Below are 21,509 nucleotides of genomic sequence, written 5' to 3' on the forward strand. Positions count from 1 at the left end.
AGGGAGAGGAGAGGAAACCCCAGGAGAGAGCAGACATTGTGATTATTTATTCCCCAGAGCTGCCATGGCACTGAGGAATAGCATAATAACAGCTGAGCCTGCGGATTGGTGGAGCCCCCCATTAGAGGAATAATACATAATAAAAATGGGTTTAATAGAAACGGTGGCAACTGTAATCACTTAATCACCGAGGCTCCCTCTAGAATAAGTTTACCAAATCTTTTGTTTTTTAATATACAGAACTTCTCCCTTGGGAGGAGATGGCAGGGAAAAGGAAGGAGAGAATTACCTCAATAAATCTGCCAGGAGCCAGATGCATTTTTATCACAAACATAATTGGGATCCAGATCACAGAGCAGGCAAGCATCAGCCACCCGAGCACCATGGACCAGTTGGGGTAGCGGTAAGAGCCGTAGGTCATGGGCTCCCACTGGTAAAAGCTGAAGCAAAGGATAAACTAGAAAGAAAAAGAAGCACATGTGTTAGGGTGGTGACGAGGCGAATCCACACACACAGCAGTGAGAGGACCCTGCTCGCAGTGCGGCACTTCTGTATCTATGAACTCACCTGATGCCACAAGGACCCTAAAGGGAGGTTTTTAACCCATTTTCCAAATGAAGAAACAGATGACACCTGTGTAGCCACTGACCCTGCAGGAACTGAGTAAGTGTGTGTGTGTATGCGTGTGTGTGTGCGTGCGAGCACACACATCGGGGCACAGACAAGCTGAAGAGGCATGTTAAAGGACTTATACCAAAAAACGACAGGTGAGGTGGGGTATGTTTTAAGGTGTGTATTCTTTCCATTATGGGTAATCAAGCTTCTGTTACAAGGGCAAAAAGTCCATTCAGTTTAATATTTTTATTTTAAAAAATTGAATTGACCCTACTTTGCTCTCTCCTGGACTGGGGGATGGCCCGCATCTAGGAGCTGCCTTCAAAGCTGGCGAGTGAGACCTGGGTGTCCCCAGACAGTGACTGAGCAGGAAGGTTGGCCCTGTAATTAGTTGTGGGGCGAAAAAAATGGATGCCTGGCCCCTCTCCACTGACTCAAGGTGAATGGGCCTCGCTTGTCAACAAGTGGTGGGTGACAATCTGACACCAGGAGGCCAGGCTGGCTGCACCCCAGTGAGCTGAGGGACCTGTGTGTCTCTGATTCCTCTGCTATGAAATGATCTAGTTCACACTGTGTACAGAACAGGGCTTTCTGAGAACGGCCTGGCATTTTCGCAAGTGTCCCCACCTCGGTTTTAAGTGAGGTCATGACTTAGTTTCTGCTCATAATCTCTCACCACCTTGTGCTTTGGCTGGGCAACAGCAGTGAGGACCCACAAAAGATGTGTTTAGTGCAGCTGAGGAGGAACAAGGGAACACGTGAGCTGAGGAGAGTCACACCAGACATGCAGACCAGGGGGTCAAGCAGCTGTTGCCAAGGCTGCGGGGAGCACTGCCCTGAGAAAACTGCCTTCTTCCCTGTATTCATCTTGCCTCCAACAACAGGAAAATATCCTGCCCTCCTGCCAGCCTCGCTCCTATCTAAAGCAAAAAATTAGTATCCAAAAGTGATTGGAGAGAATTATGCCAGGAAAGACAAGGGATGATGTGTTTGGGGAAAGTGTGAGCGTTATATAAAGCTAAGGCATCTACAGGATGACTCAAAGCAACCAGTGGTGATTTCAATGCAACAATAATTTGATGTATTGATTTAAAGCAACATGAGTCTGAAGACAGTTGTTGGGGGGGGGGGAAGGGCAGGGTAGGGGGAAGTACAACGAGAAGCTGCTCCTGTGGAAAGACATGCCCTCTCTAGGCTCCTTTTTAAGCGTTTGCCCCTAGAGTTATAAGCTTTATTAACCAGTCCATTGCAAGTACGGCCTAATGTAATTATGGTAAGTCGCTCCATTCATTTTCTATATAAATAGCAATACATCTGCTTATGTGTGTGCATAATTTAGTAACGTGATCTGACTATGTATACAATAATTGCATGGAGAATATTTATAGCTCTATAAATCCATGAAGGCACATATAAAAATGATCAATTTTATTTTCAGGGATTTCAAAGTAATTTAAGCCCATAATCTTAACTCATTTCAGCACACCACAAATATACATTTTACTGAAGGGCAAATGGCAAAAGTAAGTGTTTGGCCTGATCCTTTGATGCTCATTTTCAGTGGCACAAATATCACATCAAATTTGCCTGTGCCAACTTGTTCTTTACTACATACTTCCCATACTTCCCAACTGAGACTGGCAACCGCCCTGTGTTCAGAGTAGCCTGACCACCAAAGGTGATAGTTAACCCCTGAGTCAGGCCCACCTTGGCCTTTAGCTGATGGCAGCCTAAGGTGACCCCTAGAGAGACTCATCACTTGATGATGATGATGATGATGGAGTTGACCATTCTAATTCACCATCCTTTGCTCCTAAGCAACACAGAAGGTTAATCTGGTTCTGGATTTACTCTGAGAGCCCTTCACAGGTTCTGACAGTAGTTATATAATGGAAATCAAGTAAATCCAGGATGGTTGCAGAATTATCTAAAAAAAAAAATACAACAATTCTTTAGGATTCCTTTTCCCTCACATTTGCTCATAAAAATTAGGATTATTTTAACTCAAAATTGGCCAAAGTCCACTTGAAATAACAGCACTGGGCTCTTAGAAATTTGTTAGAGCGTTGGGTTAAGTGTAGACAGACATCAGTTCACTTCTTAGTCTACATAGCCCTGGACTCCACCCTCATCTGGGTTACCCCCAAGACATAATGGGTGGCCTTAGGCAAGTCCCTCAGGCTACCAGCCTCAGGGCACATGCCTATGAAAAGGAGGAAGGATGGTCACCCACCCAACAGAGCCCGGCAAGAAGTTTACAAGCTAATATTCAAAGTGTTGTCAACAAATAGTAGCTCTGATTGTTATCATGTGACAGACTGCTGAAGAATAGAATAAAATTCTCTAAATGGACTCTGCCCAGGAGGGAAAGGTAGGCAAAATCTAAAAGGAACTTTGACTTTACCCAGGACAAATCCCAGGTAGAGACTGGGGGAAGGGTGAGATGAGACATCAAGGTCAGAGTCTTAGGTTCTCTTCCCCTGAATTAGGAAAATCTGAGTTCTTCACACTCATTTCAATCCTGAATTCAAGAGAATGAAAAAAATCTACCTTAATCCTTTCCACTCTCATTTCCTAAATCTGGTGGGACTTTCAGACAAATTGCAGGTTCTAAAAAGGGAGTGTGATATCTGTGCCAATGCAGAGAACACCACAGAGGGGTTTTGATTAAAACTCATTCTGTGACATCAAAAACAATTTTTTTAATTCTACTTTTTTCCTAAAACATTTTTTTTTTAATTCTACTTTTTTCCTAACATGCTTTTCTTTTGAGAAGCTGGTAACCCGTAGTGAAACAAGGATCTTTAATCTGGTTTCTATTGCCACCTGCTGGCTATATTAGGAACTACAGTCAGTTTCTTTAGCCTGATGGGATGAGACCCACAAGCAACCAGGCAGAAAAGAGGTAAAACAGGGTATTGGTCAATTGCTGTGCCTGAAAAGTGGAACAAGGCAAAGGTGGCAGTCGATGGCAATACAAAGGGAGCAGGGAGTGCATGTAGGTTTACTAATGAGTACAGAGCTCTGGTATTTAAGAAGATGAATGTCAGATAATCTCAGAATGTCAACATCACATTTGAGGACATGATGCACAGGCTTCAAAGGCAATTAAGAGAATCCTCAAGGACAATAAAAATGAACAATAAAAAATCCAATGTATACTACATTTATCCTAAAAGGGCTGTGTTAAGAAATAGAAAAGAGCGAGAGTTTTGGAGTCAGACTGACTGTGTTCAAACCCAGGCTGTTGCTAATCAATCCCTGTAACACAATCCCAAGTGAATTCCAAAACTTCTGGGCATCAGTTTTCTCCTCTTTGAAAGAGAGAGAGCTAATGTCAGCTTCACAGAGCTAACGGGGGTAGATGAGGTGATATATTTAAAGCACTTTGAATGGTGCCAGGACTGGTCTCCATGAGGGAAATGTGACTGATGTCTGCTCTGTTCATGAGGGGTCTGATATAATGGGAAGTGTTCTGCTTTGTGCACAAAACTCCTCTACAGGAGTCTCGCCTCTGCACCTGATCGGCTAAACACTTTTAGATGTGTTGTTTCACCTCTCTGAACCTCTGTTTCGTCATCTGAAAGATAAGATAATTCCCACTCCGCCAGATTCCCAGGCTCATATAAAGGCATACACCATTGTCAAACATAAATTCCCACGTACACATGCAAGGTGCTGTCCATGGGATAAAACATGCAATCCTTACAGTTAAAATGGTTGGGGTTACAAATGCCCAGCAGACTTTCCAGAAAATGTTTGGCTGAAATCCAATCATCATCTCTATATCTTCACAGAATCTTTGCAAGCCTGCAATTAGATGAGCAGAGACTAAGCATTAGGAGCAGTGGCAGGTGTGAGGGAGAGACAGCAGACAGGTGCCTGAACCATTGGTTAGGAATGACCCTCATTCTGCAGAAAACCATCAGACAAAGGAATTGCTGCGGGAGATTGGGGCAAATTGAACATTTAAAGAAATAGTAAATATTCTGCAGTGATGTTCAAAAATGTCATCCCACACAAATATGGAAAAGACAGCCCAGCCTGGGCATCTCAGGACCACCACAGCCTAGCACGGTCACTTGGAGGCTCTTTGTGGAGGTGACCCTATGTGCTGAGCAACAATGCTGGCAAAGCCAATTAAGATCATGGCCCATAAGTGGAATGCACTCTGGAGGCCTTGGGATACATAGGGTGAGCATTGCTGACATTGGCTTTGGCCCTCCAAAAGAAGACCCTTGCATGAGTCAGTTTATCTTTGTTCTGTGTCCAGTAACAGCAGGCAAAAGCCAGTGTAAACTCCTAGAGCCATCGCCACTTAATGGAAGGCAAAGTCCTGCTGTTTTTATGGCCACTGGTCAGCTTAACTGAACCAACAAGCAGAGGAGACAGCTACACTCACAGCCACCCAGAGCCGCCATCTACAGGCTTCTTGGTTCCGAAATCTTCTCAAACAGCTCCTTGAAAACAAAAGCTGTTGGGGAATGTTTTAGAATTGGGGGCTTCTTGTATTCTTTCCTGAGTTTATCAGAAGTGTGGCTTTCTCAGCTCCAACACTGAAGGGGCCCGAGAGGCCCAGGGTTCAAGATTCTTTGTCAGCATCCATCTCAGTTTACATCTCATTTCTTCATCACCTGGGTTATATGAGTGTGAAAGTTGGGTCCTCCTCAGGCAAGCAGGGCAGAAACACTCTTGCATCCTGAATAATCTACATATCCTCTGCCCTTCTTATCTGAGACCTGTGTCCTCAGGTGGGAGAACCCAGCCTGAACCCGCCTCGTCTAGCTGACTCTGGGTACTGTTTCCTTAGTCCCTGAGGAACAGGCAAATTTAGTCTCTGTGGCCCCTCTCCCTCACTTCACTTACCATCTTTTACCTTTTTCCATCACCTTCCTGTGTATACCGATACCCACTGTCTTTGCCCGCCCACTGCCCCTGCCCCCACTTCAGCCCAGATATGTCAGTGTGTGTCATGGGAGCAAGCCGAGGTTTTCTTTAAGAAAAAAATTATAACAATCTATTTACACCTGGGAGCCAAGGGAGGCAATAAAAGATGGGCAGGGCTCGTTCTGATTACAAAGGACATGGTCTGGGAAGGGTCTGGAGGAAGCCTGGGGGGAGGGGTGGGGACCCAGTCAAGGAGGTCCCTGTGCTCCACAACCCCCCATCTGTCCCTTCACTCTGTTGTTCTCCGCTCCATGTGGTAGGGAAGAATAGTGGGGTGAAAACAAAGACTGTCACCTGCTGGGTGGAAAGCAGAACAGCTCCTCTCAGCCTCTTGAAAAAATACCCCTGAGAGTGTTCTCTATCTTGATCTGGGTGCTGGTTACCAAGGGTGACGATACCTGGACCTATCGGCACACCTGGACATGCTCTCTTCTTGTCGGGAGGTTACCCTTTGATCTTAAAGCTTGCTCCCAAAATCTCATTCCAGCTCCTTCGCCAAAAGAACTGATCCTGAGGCTTCTCATGGCCCTCAGCTCCTGGCATTTGCTTCTACTCCATGAACAGCAAGCCCAGACCAGAAAGGCAGTCAGAGCCTTGACTGTGAACTCAGGATACACTGACAAGAGCACCTTGAAGCACAGCCAAGCCTCGGGTTGGTCGCAGCATTACCTGTGCTGGGAACAAGGTGAGGATTCGCCAAAGGCAGGTCTGCTCAACTGAGCATTTTTTGTGCAGCCAAGCTTCTTGTCCTACTTTAAGGTAACTGTGATTGGGGCCGGCCACAGACCAGCACAGTGGAAAGAGGGTTGGGGTCCACGAGCTGATGCTGGCTCCTGCCTCTAATTCACCGTGTGGCTTTAGGGGAGGCACAGCCCTTTCTCAGCCCTTGCTGCTCCTAGCGGGTGCTGGGACTTTCTGGAGGGGTCAGTCCACCCGGCTTAGGCTACTGTGAGTCCACAGGCCAGGCAGCAGGCCCCGAGTCGTGACCTGACTGCCTTTGGATTGGTTTGTGTTTCCAGTTAGAGCTAGCAAATGCCTTCAGGTGAACAGTCTCTGGGCACGAGAGAAGGAAAAGAATGGAGGATACAGGAGTCAAAGTTGAGAACCTCAAGAGGGCCTCAGTTCTTAACAAAAATATGAAAATTTCTATTGTCAGTATCAATACTTCAGCCCAGATATGTCCTTCAGGACACATCACAGCAGTGATCATGCTTAAGGTTAGGCCCGAGAAAGATATCTAGATAGTATCCTCTGAGAAGAGGCGGATGGTGGTAAACGTGCTCAGCTCACCCCGAGGGACAACTCTGGCCCCAGGGCTACAAGAAGGGGTGGGTAATGGGTACCCAGTTTCAGCAAGAGGCACTTCGGTACAGAAAAGGGGTCCCAGGCCTGAGAGTAGAAAGGCTGGGTCCCGAGGCGGCATGGGCCCTGGAAAGCCCTCCGCCTGTGGGTCTCCTTGAGGCGTCTAGACACTGGCGCTGCCGTGACAGGCCCCTGGTCCTGTGTGGGACTGCTCAGACAGCTCTGGCCATGAGCGGGCTGACCACAGAGGGAGCTAGGAGCTACCAGGAAGCCTCCTGCGTCCTGCCGGGTCACTGTGTCCAGCTGCTTCCCTGCTGGCTCCAGCTCCTGTCCCCCCTCCCTGACTTACGCCACCCCCACCAGCACCCCTTCCTGACTCAAAGCCTACGGTCCCTTCAGGCTTGGTCCATATGACTTGCTCTGTCTTCCCTATCCTTTCCACAGACTCCAATCTCTCTTACTTTCAGAGCCTAACTCTTAGTAAAGGAACAGCCTATGGAGCCAGAGCAGGCACGTGGAGGCTTGCCTGCGGCATGGTTTTGTGCCCAGAGGGTAAGGAGTCGGGACCCCAAAAGGGATCTGAACAACTGCTTCTGGAAAGCTAGTCTGAGTTAACAGAAAGGCAGGAGGACACACACACCAAAAGGTGGCAAACTCATGGCCACTCTTACAGACTCCAGAAACAGATTCTACAGTTTAGGAATCAGCCCACAACAAGTTTTCTTGTACCCAGCCAATCACAAGGTGGGAAGTCACAGACTTACTTCAACCCCCAAACCATCACTATCACCTGGGCAGCTTTGTGGCTCTTGTCTTTACAGACCACACTGGCCTTTGGCCTGGAGATGGCTTGGGGGTGAAGAAGGGAGCTGCTCTCCCTGTGGTGTGGCCAGAACCAGGCTCCAGTGGCTGCACGGGGCCCAAGCCTGGATTAAAGCTGTCCTGTGACAGCTTGAATCTCCAAACTTTTCCACTTCTATGATTTCCACTAGGTCCCAGACATTATGCCTCGAGTCCTGGTATACCTCAAATTATTGCCAGTTACTAGAAAGGCCATTCCCGGAGCACCAGAATTCTAGGCATTGGCTCAAGTTTCCCCACCTTCGTTAGCATAACTTCACACTCACTGAGTCTCAGTCTTTATTGTGTCTCTGTGAGGTGCCACCTTTCAAGATTTCAACTAGTCTGGCCCTCCTTTATGTCTAGGCAGCAAAGGTGCTCCTAGCCAGGGAAGCTTGGCTCAGTGCTGACCTCTTTGCCAAGAGTTCAGCAGGTTGTCCGCTCTCCCTGGTAGCTCGGGGCAAGGTGCAGTCTGGCGAGTAACCACTGCTGCCCTCCCACTTTCCTTGCAGCACGCAGGCACACAGTAAGTGCTTAATAAATGCCTGCAACTCAAAGGCGTTCACCCAGGCTGTAGTGAAATAATGTTTTCAAAAAGAATCAATGCACTTGAGCGAAAGTCTGCTAACAGGAATGTTGTTGGCAGACGGGAAGCCTCTGTCTCTGCACACTGGGCCCCAGACAAGGGAGCCTGGGCACCCGGGCACCCTGATTGAGAGGTGGCCGGGGCCATTCTGCAAAGAATGTAAGTGAAGATGGAGCAAAGGAGGAGGCTCCTGGAGACCCGAGAAGAAACTTGCATTTGTAGAGTTCTAGGGAGACTCTTTGGGGTCTGTTTGTTGGTTTTCAGGATCAACCACAAGAATTGGTAAGAACCCAGCATGCCTCACAAGGAGGCAGAGAAAGGCAGTCTGGGGCACCATGGGCAACAATCAAAACAGAGTCAGACAAGTCACAAATGCCACTAGAGGAAAATACACCACGGAAAGCCAAGCAGAGAGCGTGAGGGCAGGGAGGGTGGGGGGCTGCTTCCTTGCACTGCACGCCCCAGCTCCAAAGCATGCCCTCTTGACTACCAGGACAATTCAAAGACTGTTTTCAAAGGGAATCCACTTCAGCAAAAGTCGGCTAACAGGAATGTTCCCATGGCAGACTCAAGGAGCGTCACTTTTAAACCTGGATAGCATGTGATACAGGGAGCTCTGCAGTAAATCCGCTGATTACTATGAGTCTCTGTTCCAGGGAGCATTGTTCACCTTTTGTGTAAAAGCAACAGCATTTGCAACTAACCCCGCTCCGAGGTGAATGATTTTCTCATTCTCATATTTATTATCACATGAGGTAAATTTTAAAGCTTCTATTTCTGACTGCAAAAACAAGTTTTGTTTCATTGCAGAAAATGAAGAGAAGATAAAATATGAAACCTCAAGCCCAGAGATCGGCCTTTGAAGAATGTTGACTTGAGAACCTGAATCCGCTATTTCAATCGAAAGTTAAAACATAAAAGTTAACCCTGCCGTATTTCAGTGGCCAGATGACATCTCTGGAATCTAGAGGCAAGAGATTATTGGAACCAAAAAAGAGAAGACGAACATCTGGGACTCACTGGCTTATTTTTTAAATTCTGTAGTTGGGATGGTAGGTCAGCAAATCGCTGGGCTCATTTTTGTTCTTCACAGGTTCACATTCAACTCCTTGGAGTTAACCCTGCATTTGTGAGAAGCACCCCCCCAACAACAAGAATTTTTATGGAGATCAATTCAAAATATATGCAAATAGACCATCATTGCGATGTACTCCTGAAGCCAATATAGTCCTATGTGTCGATTATTTCTCAAAAAGAACTTAACTGTGCACTGTACTTTGGAGAATAAACTATGTATCAGTGCAGGTTTTCCCTTTCATTGCTAACAAATACCCTAGCTTATTTCAAATATATTCACTTCCTAGAACTCCAGCCAAGACCCAATCAGAGGGGGCAGCCACATCTGGCCAAGGAACATCTGGTTCTACCGGAGAGCAGCACAGCTTGGTGTGGACCTGGTTCCCCCTGCTGGCCCAGCAGTGGCCCACTTACAGATCAGGTGACCCCCTGAGGCGTCCCCAGGAAGCTCAGCATAGTCCAGGGCCTGGAACACTCAGAGTTTTTTAATCTTTCCCTTCAGAACCAAAAAAGCTGTCCTTGGGAGGGGTGAGAGGGGAAAGCTATTTAGCTTCTAGTTAACTTGTAAACACTGAGATGTTAAAAGTCTTCTATTTTAATGATGTTTGCCCTGTGACAACAGAGAGGTAACTGGTTAGCTTAGAAGAAGGAAAGGGCACAAGGTGGAGGAAACAAGAAGCTGCCACAATTGAATATTCACATATTCCTGGCACTTTGGCACTTGCTCCAGAGGCCTTATCTACTTTGTGTAGGGACAGACTTCCAGGCTGAAACTCTAGGCAGACTCCAAGACAGAAGTCAGCAGTGCTTCTGCTCCCACAGGGCTTGCTTAGCTCATTAGCCTTCCCAGAACCTGGGAGCCCACCCAGAGCGAAGCCCCCAAAGCCCAAACACTCTACCCCAGGGACAAAAGTGCCATCAGCCAAGTTAATATTCCTGTTGTTCTTGATAATGATCCCACTGATTCTTGATAATGACCCTACTGATACTTGATAAAGACCCTACTGATTATAGATCTGGGATGGCAGGACTAAAGTAAGGGAACTGGGCATTTATGACTGGCAACAGCTGGGATGGAAATCTCACCTAAGAGACCCCTATGAGGCTAATAAAGTTTCCTAAGGAACTGTGAGTCCTGTGGTCTCTTTCTTACCACAGGAACCCACAGTGAAGTTATTCTACCCCTCAAGCCATGTGAAGACAGAAGCTAGCAAGGTCAGGAAGTAAATTCACACCTACAAGTGGCCTCCTCCTCCCTAATCTGGCTACACCCCCAGGTACTGGCTAGCGCCTTGTTAGACCATACTCCAGGCCTTGAACTGATGAGAGGAGTGCTATACAATGAGTTTTTGGTATCACCATCAGCCACCTTTTGTTTCTCTGTTAAATCTGGATCAAGGTGGTCCAGAGACAAGTTCGGAAATAAAGGTGCAACTCTCTGATGTTTCCTGAGTAGCTGCGAATAAGCTCTCATTGTCTTATTAAATAAGGGAGAATAAGTGCTTGTTGTCTTAGTAAATAAGTCAAGTCAGCTTGCCCTGCATGCCTGGCCGGTGCTACCACCAGCGGCAGGCACTGGTGTTTCCTTACCGTATACATATGAGATTCCCACAAGCTCAAAGATGGCAATGATGACGAGGGCGTAGGAGGCCGCATACGTGTCCACAAGCTGAAACATGTAAATCCCACCCTAACAGAAAGAGAAGCAACAAAATCAATAGGCCTGGCCCTCAGCTCTCTCCACTTCAAACAGTCAGTCCTTCTAGCCTAAGAGAGCCAGGTGCAAGCTGAGGTCTCCCCTCCTTGAGACTGCAGAAACCTGAAGCTGGCCCAGTAACCTGTGAGTTGTAGGCTGGCCACTTAGCAAAGCAGCACCTCTCCCCCAGAAGACTCTAAAATAATCAATAGAACAAGTACAGAAAAATGACCTGACATAGTACTCTAAACAGGCAAAGGTCAGTGTCTAAACATGTATACGTGAAAGTGCTGCACAGCTTTGATTTTGCTTTAAACAACCAATGTGCCTATCTGGTTGACCTTCACATGACCTTTATGTGTTGCTGGTGCTCTTCACCCAACCCCATGCAACTTTATACCACTCTGTAAGTCTCTCTACACTGCATGAGACATAGGGACCATCTCGTTCCAATTCCTCATTTTACAGATGAAGACACTCCATCCTGAAATATTGACTCACTCATGGTCAGAGGTAGCAAGAACAAGACATATCCTGAGTGAGCTAACCTCAGTTTACCAAAGGCCTCAGGACTAGCAGGAATGCAGAGGCTTGCATGTGATGAGCAGCGCACTGGCAGCTCCTCTGGTCTACAGATTGGGATTTTCAGGCATTCCATTTTCTTAAAGTAGGACACACCTGCCTCCTTGGCTCAAGTAGCATACATCTCAATTATGAAGATGCTAGAAGTGTCACTAGGTGCCAAGGTGACATATTTCCCTCTGTGGTCAGAACTCTTAATGAGCTGGCATCCTCTACTTGGAAATGGCAATGGTGTCACTGTGTCATATGTTGCTAGTGGCTGTTGTCGCAAAGCTCACAGTAGAAGGAAAGCAGGGAGCAGCCATCCCACCTGCCCAGATTCCAAGCTGTGTCCGCTCACCTGAGTGATCATGGGAAAGCCCATGATGAAGAAGCAAATGCAGCAGCCCAGTGTGAAGACCGGCTTGTGAGTGCGCAGGTACTTGGGGAACTCATCCGAGATGGAGGTCACGATGGTCTCGATTGTTGCAAACTGGAATAGAGTTAGTGGTCAGGCCTCTGACACAGACTGCAGAGCCCAGGAGGATCCAAACACTTCTGTATTTCCCATCAGGAAAGAGGTGCTAGGACTAGGTTCAGTTTGTAGGGCTGCATTCCTCTGATGAGGCTAAAAGGCCTTGCTGGGGTCCGACCCACAAGGCCAGTGAGGGAATCCGGGCAGGGTATGAGCTCTAGAAACTGTGCTGCCAGCCCTGGGAGACAGCACTCATATTCTCTCATCCAGAAGGCAGTTAAGCACCACTTTGTATTCATGAGATGTAAATTCCTCTTCAACTTGAGGAAAACCCCTCTTTGCACCCAACTACTAAACTCCAAGTGCCTGTCAGCATGATTTGTACTAGTCTCAGCCCCAGGGCAATTTCCCTCAAATTGACTTCTTATTATTCTCCCTTATTCAGCCCACAGAATTTGCTTTGGCAAAATGACATCAAAGCAGGATGTACACAGGCTAAACCTTGGCATGGAAAATGGAAGAGGGGACAGAGCGAGGGAGGTTTGTTCCTTTGGGTCAAGTACCAGGTTACTGAGCCATCCTTATGTCACTTTGGGAAATACTCAGAAACTGCGAGGTCTACCCTCAAGCCCCTGCCACTTGCTGGATGCAGGGCCCAGGAGAGGAAAGTCTTCAGAAGGAGGCTGAGGGGCTCACCATCGTGTCAAGTCCAAGAGTGAGGAGCATCAGGAAAAAGATGATGGCCCAGAATGGAGAGAGGGGCAGCCTGGTTAAGGCCTCTGGGTAAACCACAAATGCAATGCCTGGCCCTGGAAGAAACAAGACAAATGATTGCAGACAGGCTCAGGGTCAAGTCACCTCTTCCTGGAAGCCCATGCATCCACTCCCCAAGAGATTCTGAGTTATTATATTTGTTATGTTTTGACTGATTTCCATCCATTTTTCCGACTAGACCTAAGGTCTTTGAAGAGAAGAACAGGAGAACTCGGGTTAGACCTGGGGGAACTCAGAGGAAAGGCTCAAAAATTGTGTCCAGGCAGAAACGCAGAGTTCAAGGCCAAGCTGCGTGCCATGGTTGTATTGGCGAGTGTTAGCAATTATCATTTTGAACAATGGTTCTCAATCAAGAGTGATTTTTGCCTCCAACCCCTTAGGGGACATTTGGCAAAGTCTGGAGATGTTTTTGATTCTCACAACTGGGGTGTCGGTGGTGTGAGAAGGAGGACAGATCATTGACCTCTAGTGGGTAGGGGCCAGGGGTGCTCTAAGCATCCCTCAAAGCACAAAGCAGCAAAGAAATATTCTTTGCACAACTAGGAATCATCTGACCCAAATGTCAGCAGTGCTGAGGTTCAGAAGTCCTTCTCTAAAGGTTAGAACATGCCCAGAATGATATCACCTATAAAATGTGAATTCATCTAATGCTGATAGGATCTTGCCCTGCAAAGGTCTGGTACAGATGGGGTTATATCTGTCACCTAGTAATTTGTTGGAGAAAAGGAGGTGATAAAGTACAGTAAAAGGGTTAAGAGAGTTTGAGCTCTAATTATCAGACAAATTTGGACCCAAATTCAGCCTCTAGGGCTTACCAGCTGTATAATTCTAGAAAGTTCTTTTTTCAAAACCTCAATTATGCCGCTTTCTAAAGCAGGGATGTTGGTTCTTCCCTGGTGGCATATTGGGTTAAAGCACAGCACTATGAAACTATCCTCAGCCACTGCAGCATGAGTTCAATTCCTGGCCAGCGAGGTGATCCATGAGGTATCGTGGACTTCCTGTCCCACCTGCTGCTCCCTTAAGCAGTGTACTTTGTCAGGCTGCCTGTTCTTTTCCCCACTCTGTCTCTGATGAATCCTTTCAACCCCCACACCTCTTGTATGCTTCCAGTTCTTATATGCATAAATAAATAAAATCTTAAAAAAATAAAGCTGGGACGTCAACAGTATCTCAAAGAGTGGTTATGAAAAACAAATTGGGAAATTCAGGTAGAGTGCTAAGACCAGTGCCTCACTCCTCATTCTCACTCACAGAATATTAGCTTTTATTATGAGTGGACAACGAATGTGCAGATTGGCGATTCTGACTCTGAATATCACAAGTATACTACCCCAGGTCTCAGGGGAGATGTCTAAGGGGCAGCCTTTTCTGCTCTCATCGGGCCATTTCTGTCTGTCTCTTGGCCTCCGGGGAAGATTACTGTGACCCCTGATGGTTAAAGCCCCATCCGCTGAGAATTTCCTTGTAGGTAGAAAAGGAGATGATAATGGGCAGGGATGAGTAAGCAACATCCACAGCCAGGGCATGTCTGGAAACCAGAAATCGCAGCACCTGGAGTTTTTATAACTTAAACATAACGGGACTTTCTTAAACCGGAATTTATCAGGCTGTTAGTGTCTAATGTTGCTTAGGGCCTTGGGGTATTTAAAATATAAAGCCTCCAATGCCTAAGAAACCTCCGCTTTATGCGTTTATTGAACAGACGGTAGAACAGTCTCTGAAGGTTCCCTATGTGAGCCATAAACGAGAAGTCTGCATTAAACCACAGTTCAAAACAGGTCTCCGATGCAGAACCCGAGGCAGCCAGTTCAGCACGCTGGCCACAGTAGGCCCATAAAGTGGACACGAAGGTCTTGAAATGGCCGCCACCGGAGGACCCCGGCTGATGGCTTTAACAGGAGTTGGCCCTTTGGGCCTTAACTGCTTTTTCAGGGTGGAGAATGATTTCAAAATATTCGACCTGCTTCCATTTCAGCTGCCTCCCTAAAGTACAAGGTGAAGGCATCATTTTCACCAACCTCCATTTATCTAAGATGGCTTGGGAATGGATTTTAAAAATACATTTTTATAGCATTTTGTGGAGTTTAAATGTTTTTTGTCCCTCCCCCCCCCCCAAAAGATGCATCATCGAGCTTGAGCAAGTTTTCCTAGCTGAGGTCTGGAAGCCTGGCTGAGGAGGCTGTACACAGCCCCACCCCACTGTCTGGATGCAGTACAGCCCAGTGGCTGGAGTGCAGGCCAGGCCCCTCTGTGTCCTACCAGTTGTGGGTCCACAGGGAGACTTGTTCTTTCCAGAAGGCCTCCGTTCCCTTATCCATTCAGTGGAGCTAATAATAAAAATATTGTGAGAATTAAATGTGTTGATACACATAAGTCAAGGGCTGTGAGAACTCAGCAAACATAGACCATTGTTCTGCTTCCCAGGAAAAGGGTCCCAAGAGGCTCTGTAGAGAGACTAAGGACTTGCAGAGAGACTAAGGTGACAGCTTCTTTTATCCTAGAAAGCTGCCAATGATACAACCGGGGATGCTGGTCAATGCAGCAGGCAAGACCTGCAGCCAGGAGAAGCCCCTGTCACAGAGGGCTGGGTGTGTTCTCTAGAATGTGCCTCCTGCGTCCCTGTGCCCAGGGCAGAAGAAGAGTTGGGCTTCAGTTTAAGAACTGATGGTTGGTGGATGGTCAGGCCTGTTTGATCAGCTCAGTAACTGAATTTTCAAGGTGCAAGGAATCCATGGCAGTACTTCCTCATGGTCTGGTTCCCTGGGGTTACCCTCCTCCCCCCACCCCAGATCTGGGAACTCAAATGCACTCGGTGCATCTGTGTTCACCTCCTCTGGTCTAAGCCTGTCTCACTGCAGATGGAGGAGCACCTTGGGGCTTGGGTTAGTTCTGAGTCAAGCACCACTGCACAGATAACCATGGAGATGGCAGGGAGATGGTTGTAGAAGATGCACTTCCCAGAAGAAGCTTCTCCCGAATAGATGCCTGAAAAGAGGATGACCCCTTCCCTACACCCAGCATAGAAGCAGGGGAAGGCCTGGTCTCATCACTTATCCCACACCCTAAGGCCCACACAAACCCTAAGGCCCTAAGGCTGAGGTTTTGAATATGAACTTAAAGAAAATGCCTCCCTTAGAAGGGAACAATAAAAGAGACAGGGAGTGTGGTTTTGTTTTTGACTACAGACCAAGGTAATCTGTTAGTAAGTGTAGAGTAGTTGTTCATGTTGGGTCAGCAAAACCTTACTGAAAGTCTACATGCCAGTGCTGCCTAGGAAGGAAGAGGCTGGTATTTAATGCAATCACCACCCAGTTCTCAGACCCTCTGTTAAGGAACGTCAGGGGGGTGGGTTAGTGGCTGAGACAAGGCTGCAAACCCAGGTTCGGATTAGCAGGGATAGCTGTTCCCTGGGATTTGTAAGATGGCCTCACAGACCACTCACCTGCCCCTACGGGGAATGAGGGCCTCTGTCCCTATGTTGGGACAATTAGACATTACCAAGTCTTAACACACTGTTAGAGTCTGTTGAAGTGGCCTTCTGTTAAAACCAAAGTAACAAAAATCTGAAAAAAAGGAAGTTCAGAAAAAACCCAGACAACTATCTGATGTTTTCTATGTAAATGTAAAACTTCTATTAGGGTTTTCAAGGCATGTGCACCCAAATCTTGTCTGGGACAAGAAACTGCTCAGAAGCGTGAGCTAATGCGGCCCGGGATGCAGAAAGTCCTCTCCCACAAGTCGGACACTGGCTGGCAGTGAACTCGGTAATGTCACCAAAATAGCAAAACCCTTCACAACCCGATACAAAGTGGGACAGGACCTGCCTGCTTCAGCTATTCTGCAGGGAGGAAATGAGGACAGTTGGGATGGCAAAGGCACCCCTGCAGTGAAATCCTCTCTTCCCTCTCTCCCTTTTCAGCACCCCAGGGAGTTGGAGCAGTCCCAACCCCAGGAGCATTCATCAGCTCAGCTGGGAGCCCCGCTAATTTAGTGCCCTGTAGCAAACCAAATACCCCAGGATCTTAATACTCTCTCCAGGGAGAGGTCATTACCAGCCCTTGAGCTCTGTAACTCTTTATGGCCCAAACGCAGGATCAGCCCATCTAGGCAGTAGTTACTTCTCCTTGAAGAGCTAGAAGAGAGCTGGCTGTCACCAAGGTGACATAGGGCTCAGTTCTGCCATGTGCTCTCACCGGAGCTGTGATCTAGGCATCACAGTGAGCTCTGGAAGAGAGAGATCCACACGGAGAAGCTGCTCACAGGGACACGCTCCAAATTGTTCAGGAGTGACAGTGACCATCCCCTGGGCCCTGGCACAGTCCCCACACTGAAGCAGCTTCTAACAGATGATTATAAGGGTTATAACGATAAGTAATAGCAGCAACAACGTCCCTACATCACTGAAACATGCTAAATACCCAAATCCTCTCGAAAATAAGATGGAAATAAAGTTAAGTAAAATGATTGAAAACTCTCTCTCTGCAAAATGCTGAGCTAGAAATGCAGATTCAATGAGGAAAAAAACAAAAACTGTAAGCTCAAAAATATCATGCAAATGTTAGGCAATAATAGAGGGGTGGCTTGGGTGGAGAGTAAACAGGTATTATACATCCTCTGCACCAACACCAGAATCCAGCCCTTCCTCACACTGGGGGAAAATTCAGGATGGCAATGCTAACTAAGCAGAAGGCCCTGGAAGCACATTTGACCTACCAATTGGGAAAAGTGCTTTGTAAGGAAAAGAACTCACAGGTCTTATTAAGCACGAGTGCTCAGTTTCAACTGAGTCTCTTCTGCAGAGAGCCCTCTGCAGAGAAAGCTGGCCTGAGTGGCTGGACGGCAGGTCAAGGTCACTGACAGGCTTGATGAGCCTGTGCTGACACCTTCCTTATTCAGACCCTCGCTGAATTAAGAGGGCAAAGGAAAGAGGAGGGAGAGGAGAGCACGTAGGAAAGAAGCTTTGGGCGATACTTGTGGTTAGGGCTCCAGCCAGCTCCAGCCCTGTGTGACCTGTGCCAGTCTCGCTGCCAGTGTGGTCCCGAGTGCCAACTTCTCAGCAGAGCAAAAACTAGGACCTTGGAAAGTGGGCCTGGAGTCTCCCTAGTGACAGCGGGGTGACAGCCTCACTGTACCTTGGTCTGCCACATTCTCGATGTTGACCTTGCGTTCATTGGCCATGAAGCCGATCACAGAGAAGATGACGAAGCCGGCAAAGATGCTCGTGGCACTGTTGGTGCAGGTTACAATTAGAGTGTCCCTGGAGGGAAGAGACAAGAGTGCCCGTTAGGTGTGCCTCGGGAGCTGGCAGGCCCAGGGGGAGGGCACAGGGCTGTGTATCTGGGCGTGGACATGGGGCGTGCCAGTCTAAACGCTCCACTGTGAATGGCCTCGTTTTCTTTTACTCACAAAGACAGGAACAACCAGTTCTGACCCTCTACTCCCTACAGCTGATGTATAAAGCCCCAAAAGGTTCAAAAAGATCGCTAGGATTTATGAATGTAGACATGGGGCTGAAGAAGTGGCAGAGGGAAGTTTGACATCAGAGCAGGAATGGAGGGGATGGATGATGGAAACTCCAGGATAGGACCTGTGTGTGAGGGAAGGGAAGGTGGTGGTGCCAGGAAGTGGCATCAAGAGGTGAGGCTGGGGAGGGGCACACAGGCTGAGAAGGGCCAGGGGGGATGCCAGTGGCTCTGTCTACACCCCAGTGCCCTCTGCTGGCAGTATGCCCGTGGTGCCATCCTGCCCTGTGCAGGCTAAGGTTCCTGCTAGGTGGCATCCCGAAGCCAAATTCAAATTCCAGTGCTCCTACAGGCTGGTGGCATGACCTTGAGCAAGTCACTTTCATTCTACTCTGATTTGAGATGGGGACAATGACCGGAACCTCCTCACAGCTGTTTGTGATGATGCCTACACAGCAGGACTCAGTGAATGGCCCACCTGGTTTGACCCCTGATGACAGGGCTGAGGCCCAGGGAAGGGAATGAGTTAACTAAGGCAGGTGAGAATTTGAATCCAGACTTCTTGCCTCTCAGACCTGCGTTCTTTCTGTCACACCACACAGCCTCATTTCCAGCAAAGCCCAGAGCAAATCTTTACCCTTCCTCGGTGTGGGGTAAAGATTTGGGTCACAAATTTTGGGTCACAGTTTAATGAGAGATTATGACCAAAGGAACTCAAACTTCTTATTCTGGCATTCCAGCTGTTATGGGCTGAATTATGTGTCCCAAAGTACATATAATGCAGTCTTAACTCCCAATACCTTAGAATGTGATTGGGACTTTGAAGACATAATTAAGTTAAAATGAGATCATTAGTGTGGGCCCTAATCCAATAAGCCCGATGTTCCTACAAGAGGAAATGAGGACACGGATACACACATGGAGGGATAATCACATGAAGACACTGGGGAAGGACCATCAACAAGCAAGGAGAGAGGCCTCAGATGAAATCAACCTTGCCAACACCTTCATCCTAGGCTTCTAACCTACAGAATTGTGTGGAAATAAACTTTTTTTCTTTAGGCCACCCATTCAATGCTACCTGTTATAGCAGCCAGAGCAAAAGAATCACAGGGTCTGTCTAAATGGCCTCAGCCAGTTCTCAGGTTCCTTCTGGATGCAAGCACCTTCTACTCTGACCCCACTGACCGGCTCCGACCTCACATCTCCATCATGCCATTTCCCACTCATTTCTGCCTCTAGCTGCTTCCATTATCTAACATACATTTTCTCCTTCTCACACCTGCTTAAACGGGGCCCAGGGGAGAGCTCACCTCTGTGAAGCCATCCCAGCCTTCCGAGGCCACACCTTAACTGTAACCTTTTCCTCTGGGTGCACAAAATATTTTACACATTATTTCAAAAATTACTAATAACAGCTGTTGTTTATTGAACACCTACTATGTACAAAAATATTACTCTGAGAACATTGTATAGATCATCTCTTGCCTCTCAACAAAATAATATAATCTGCCTTTACAGGGAAAAGTGAGGCTCAGAGAAGAGAAACATTAAGCCTGTGCCTTGTGTCTCACTAAACGGTGAAATCATAATCCAAATGCAAGTCCATCTGTCCAGGATGTCCCTCCCAGCCTCCCTCCTTCTTTCCTTCTTGAATCAGTTCACTGAGAAGATGAGCTTTATTTTCTTATTCCTTGTCACAGATGTATTTAACTTTCAGATGTCACCTGCTGCTATTGTTGCCCACGGTCTCTCAGGTGGTCTTCTAGGTTTCAGAGCACCAGGCCTCACCTTGCCCTACCCCAATATTCCCACTGTCTCTGTGCATCAGAATCCCCTGAGGATCCTGTCTGCATATGGAGATTCCTAGGCCTACGACACCTTCTGAAATGTTCTGATTAATAGACCTGGGAGGAGACTCAAAGTTTGCAATACTTTTCAGCTGTATGGAAGTATAGTTGACAAGTAAAATCATTACATATTTCAAGTATACAGTGATGATTTGATATACATTGTGGCAAGATCCCACTATCTAGTGAATGAGTGCATTACCAGGATGTTTCCACTGTCTCTGGGGAAATATTTGTTGAGTGGCTGAATAACTATACTTCATCAGTGACAGCCATACACCATATCCATGGACTGGCTAGCTGGCAAATGACTATCACAGGACTCAGCTAGTGACACAGCACCCCATTAGACCCCCTGAGCCATGTGTCATAGTCAGCAGGGCAAATGCACCCAGGACAGCAGCAGCCAGGAGCTGGGCCTGACTAAAGGGTTTCACCTGTGCCATGGGCAGCTCTCTGACTCTCCCTCAGGTAAATAGTGAGGAAATGGCCTGAAGTTTCTGATCACCCAATTCACTGTCCTGTCCCCAGACCTGCTCACTGGCCTCCTCTGAGATCTTGAGTGGCTCCACATACCTGTAGCAGTTGTTGTGGAATTTGTTGTAAGAGGACAGAGTGATCAAGCCTCCCCAGGCGGCAGATAAAGAGAAGAAAATCTGAGTGGCAGCATCTTTCCACACCTGGGTGCGAAATGAGAGGAGATTCAAGGTCACTGAAGGGGACTCAGGGAACGTGTCTCCCATGCCCAATGGGACACCATTTCCCAGGGAAAAGGCAGGACAAGATGAGAAACACACTTTGAGCACACTGAAGGTAGGAGAAGGCACTAGTGTTTGTGTATTGAATGGCGCTAACAGCTCCATTCTCATCAAAGGAGAGAAACTCCTTTGCGCATGCCTGTTGAGATCTCAGGCATGTATATACTACCATATAAAACTGAACAGGAGAGATTTTTTTTTTTTTAATTTACCAGGACATACTCTCAGAAAACAATTTGGAACAGTGAACTATATTCATGGATATAAAATAAAAACGTTCTTTAAATTGACATTCCTATTGTTACCACAACTGAGATTAAAAAGACGAAACTCTGTAGCCTCTCATCTTCACAAAGCAGCTCAGTGCCACAGCACAGCGGGTTTTAGAGCCACATCCTTTTTGAACTTGGTTGACAAGACCTTTTGTGTCTATCAGCTGGTTCCTTAATTATCCTCACAAAAATTCCAGAAGGTTCACTCAAGAGTTTGAGCAAGAGATTGATTTGATTTATGTGATGGACCTCATCACTTCTATAAATGAAATCCAGAGTTTTAATTGGGCT

The 21,509-nt window shown here is 47.2% G+C and overlaps 1 protein-coding gene across 1 annotated transcript in view; it reads right to left on the bottom strand.

Annotated features, from left to right (window-relative positions):
- The window catches only part of SLC6A5 (solute carrier family 6 (neurotransmitter transporter), member 5), a 49,212-nt gene that overhangs the window by 2,291 nt on the left and 25,412 nt on the right, over positions 1-21,509 (bottom strand). The window contains exons 8-14 of the mRNA XM_004682978.2: positions 20,765-20,868; positions 18,009-18,133; positions 12,796-12,908; positions 11,986-12,117; positions 10,958-11,057; positions 4,325-4,425; positions 290-457 (exon numbers count right to left, since the gene is read on the bottom strand). Of these exons, the coding sequence (XP_004683035.1) occupies positions 290-457; positions 4,325-4,425; positions 10,958-11,057; positions 11,986-12,117; positions 12,796-12,908; positions 18,009-18,133; positions 20,765-20,868 (843 nt within the window). The remainder of the gene's footprint in view (positions 1-289; positions 458-4,324; positions 4,426-10,957; positions 11,058-11,985; positions 12,118-12,795; positions 12,909-18,008; positions 18,134-20,764; positions 20,869-21,509) is intronic.

Source organism: Condylura cristata, unplaced genomic scaffold (assembly GCF_000260355.1).
Source record: "Condylura cristata isolate star-nosed mole 26May11 unplaced genomic scaffold, ConCri1.0 scaffold00015, whole genome shotgun sequence".
Classification (NCBI taxonomy): Eukaryota; Metazoa; Chordata; class Mammalia; order Eulipotyphla; family Talpidae; genus Condylura; species Condylura cristata.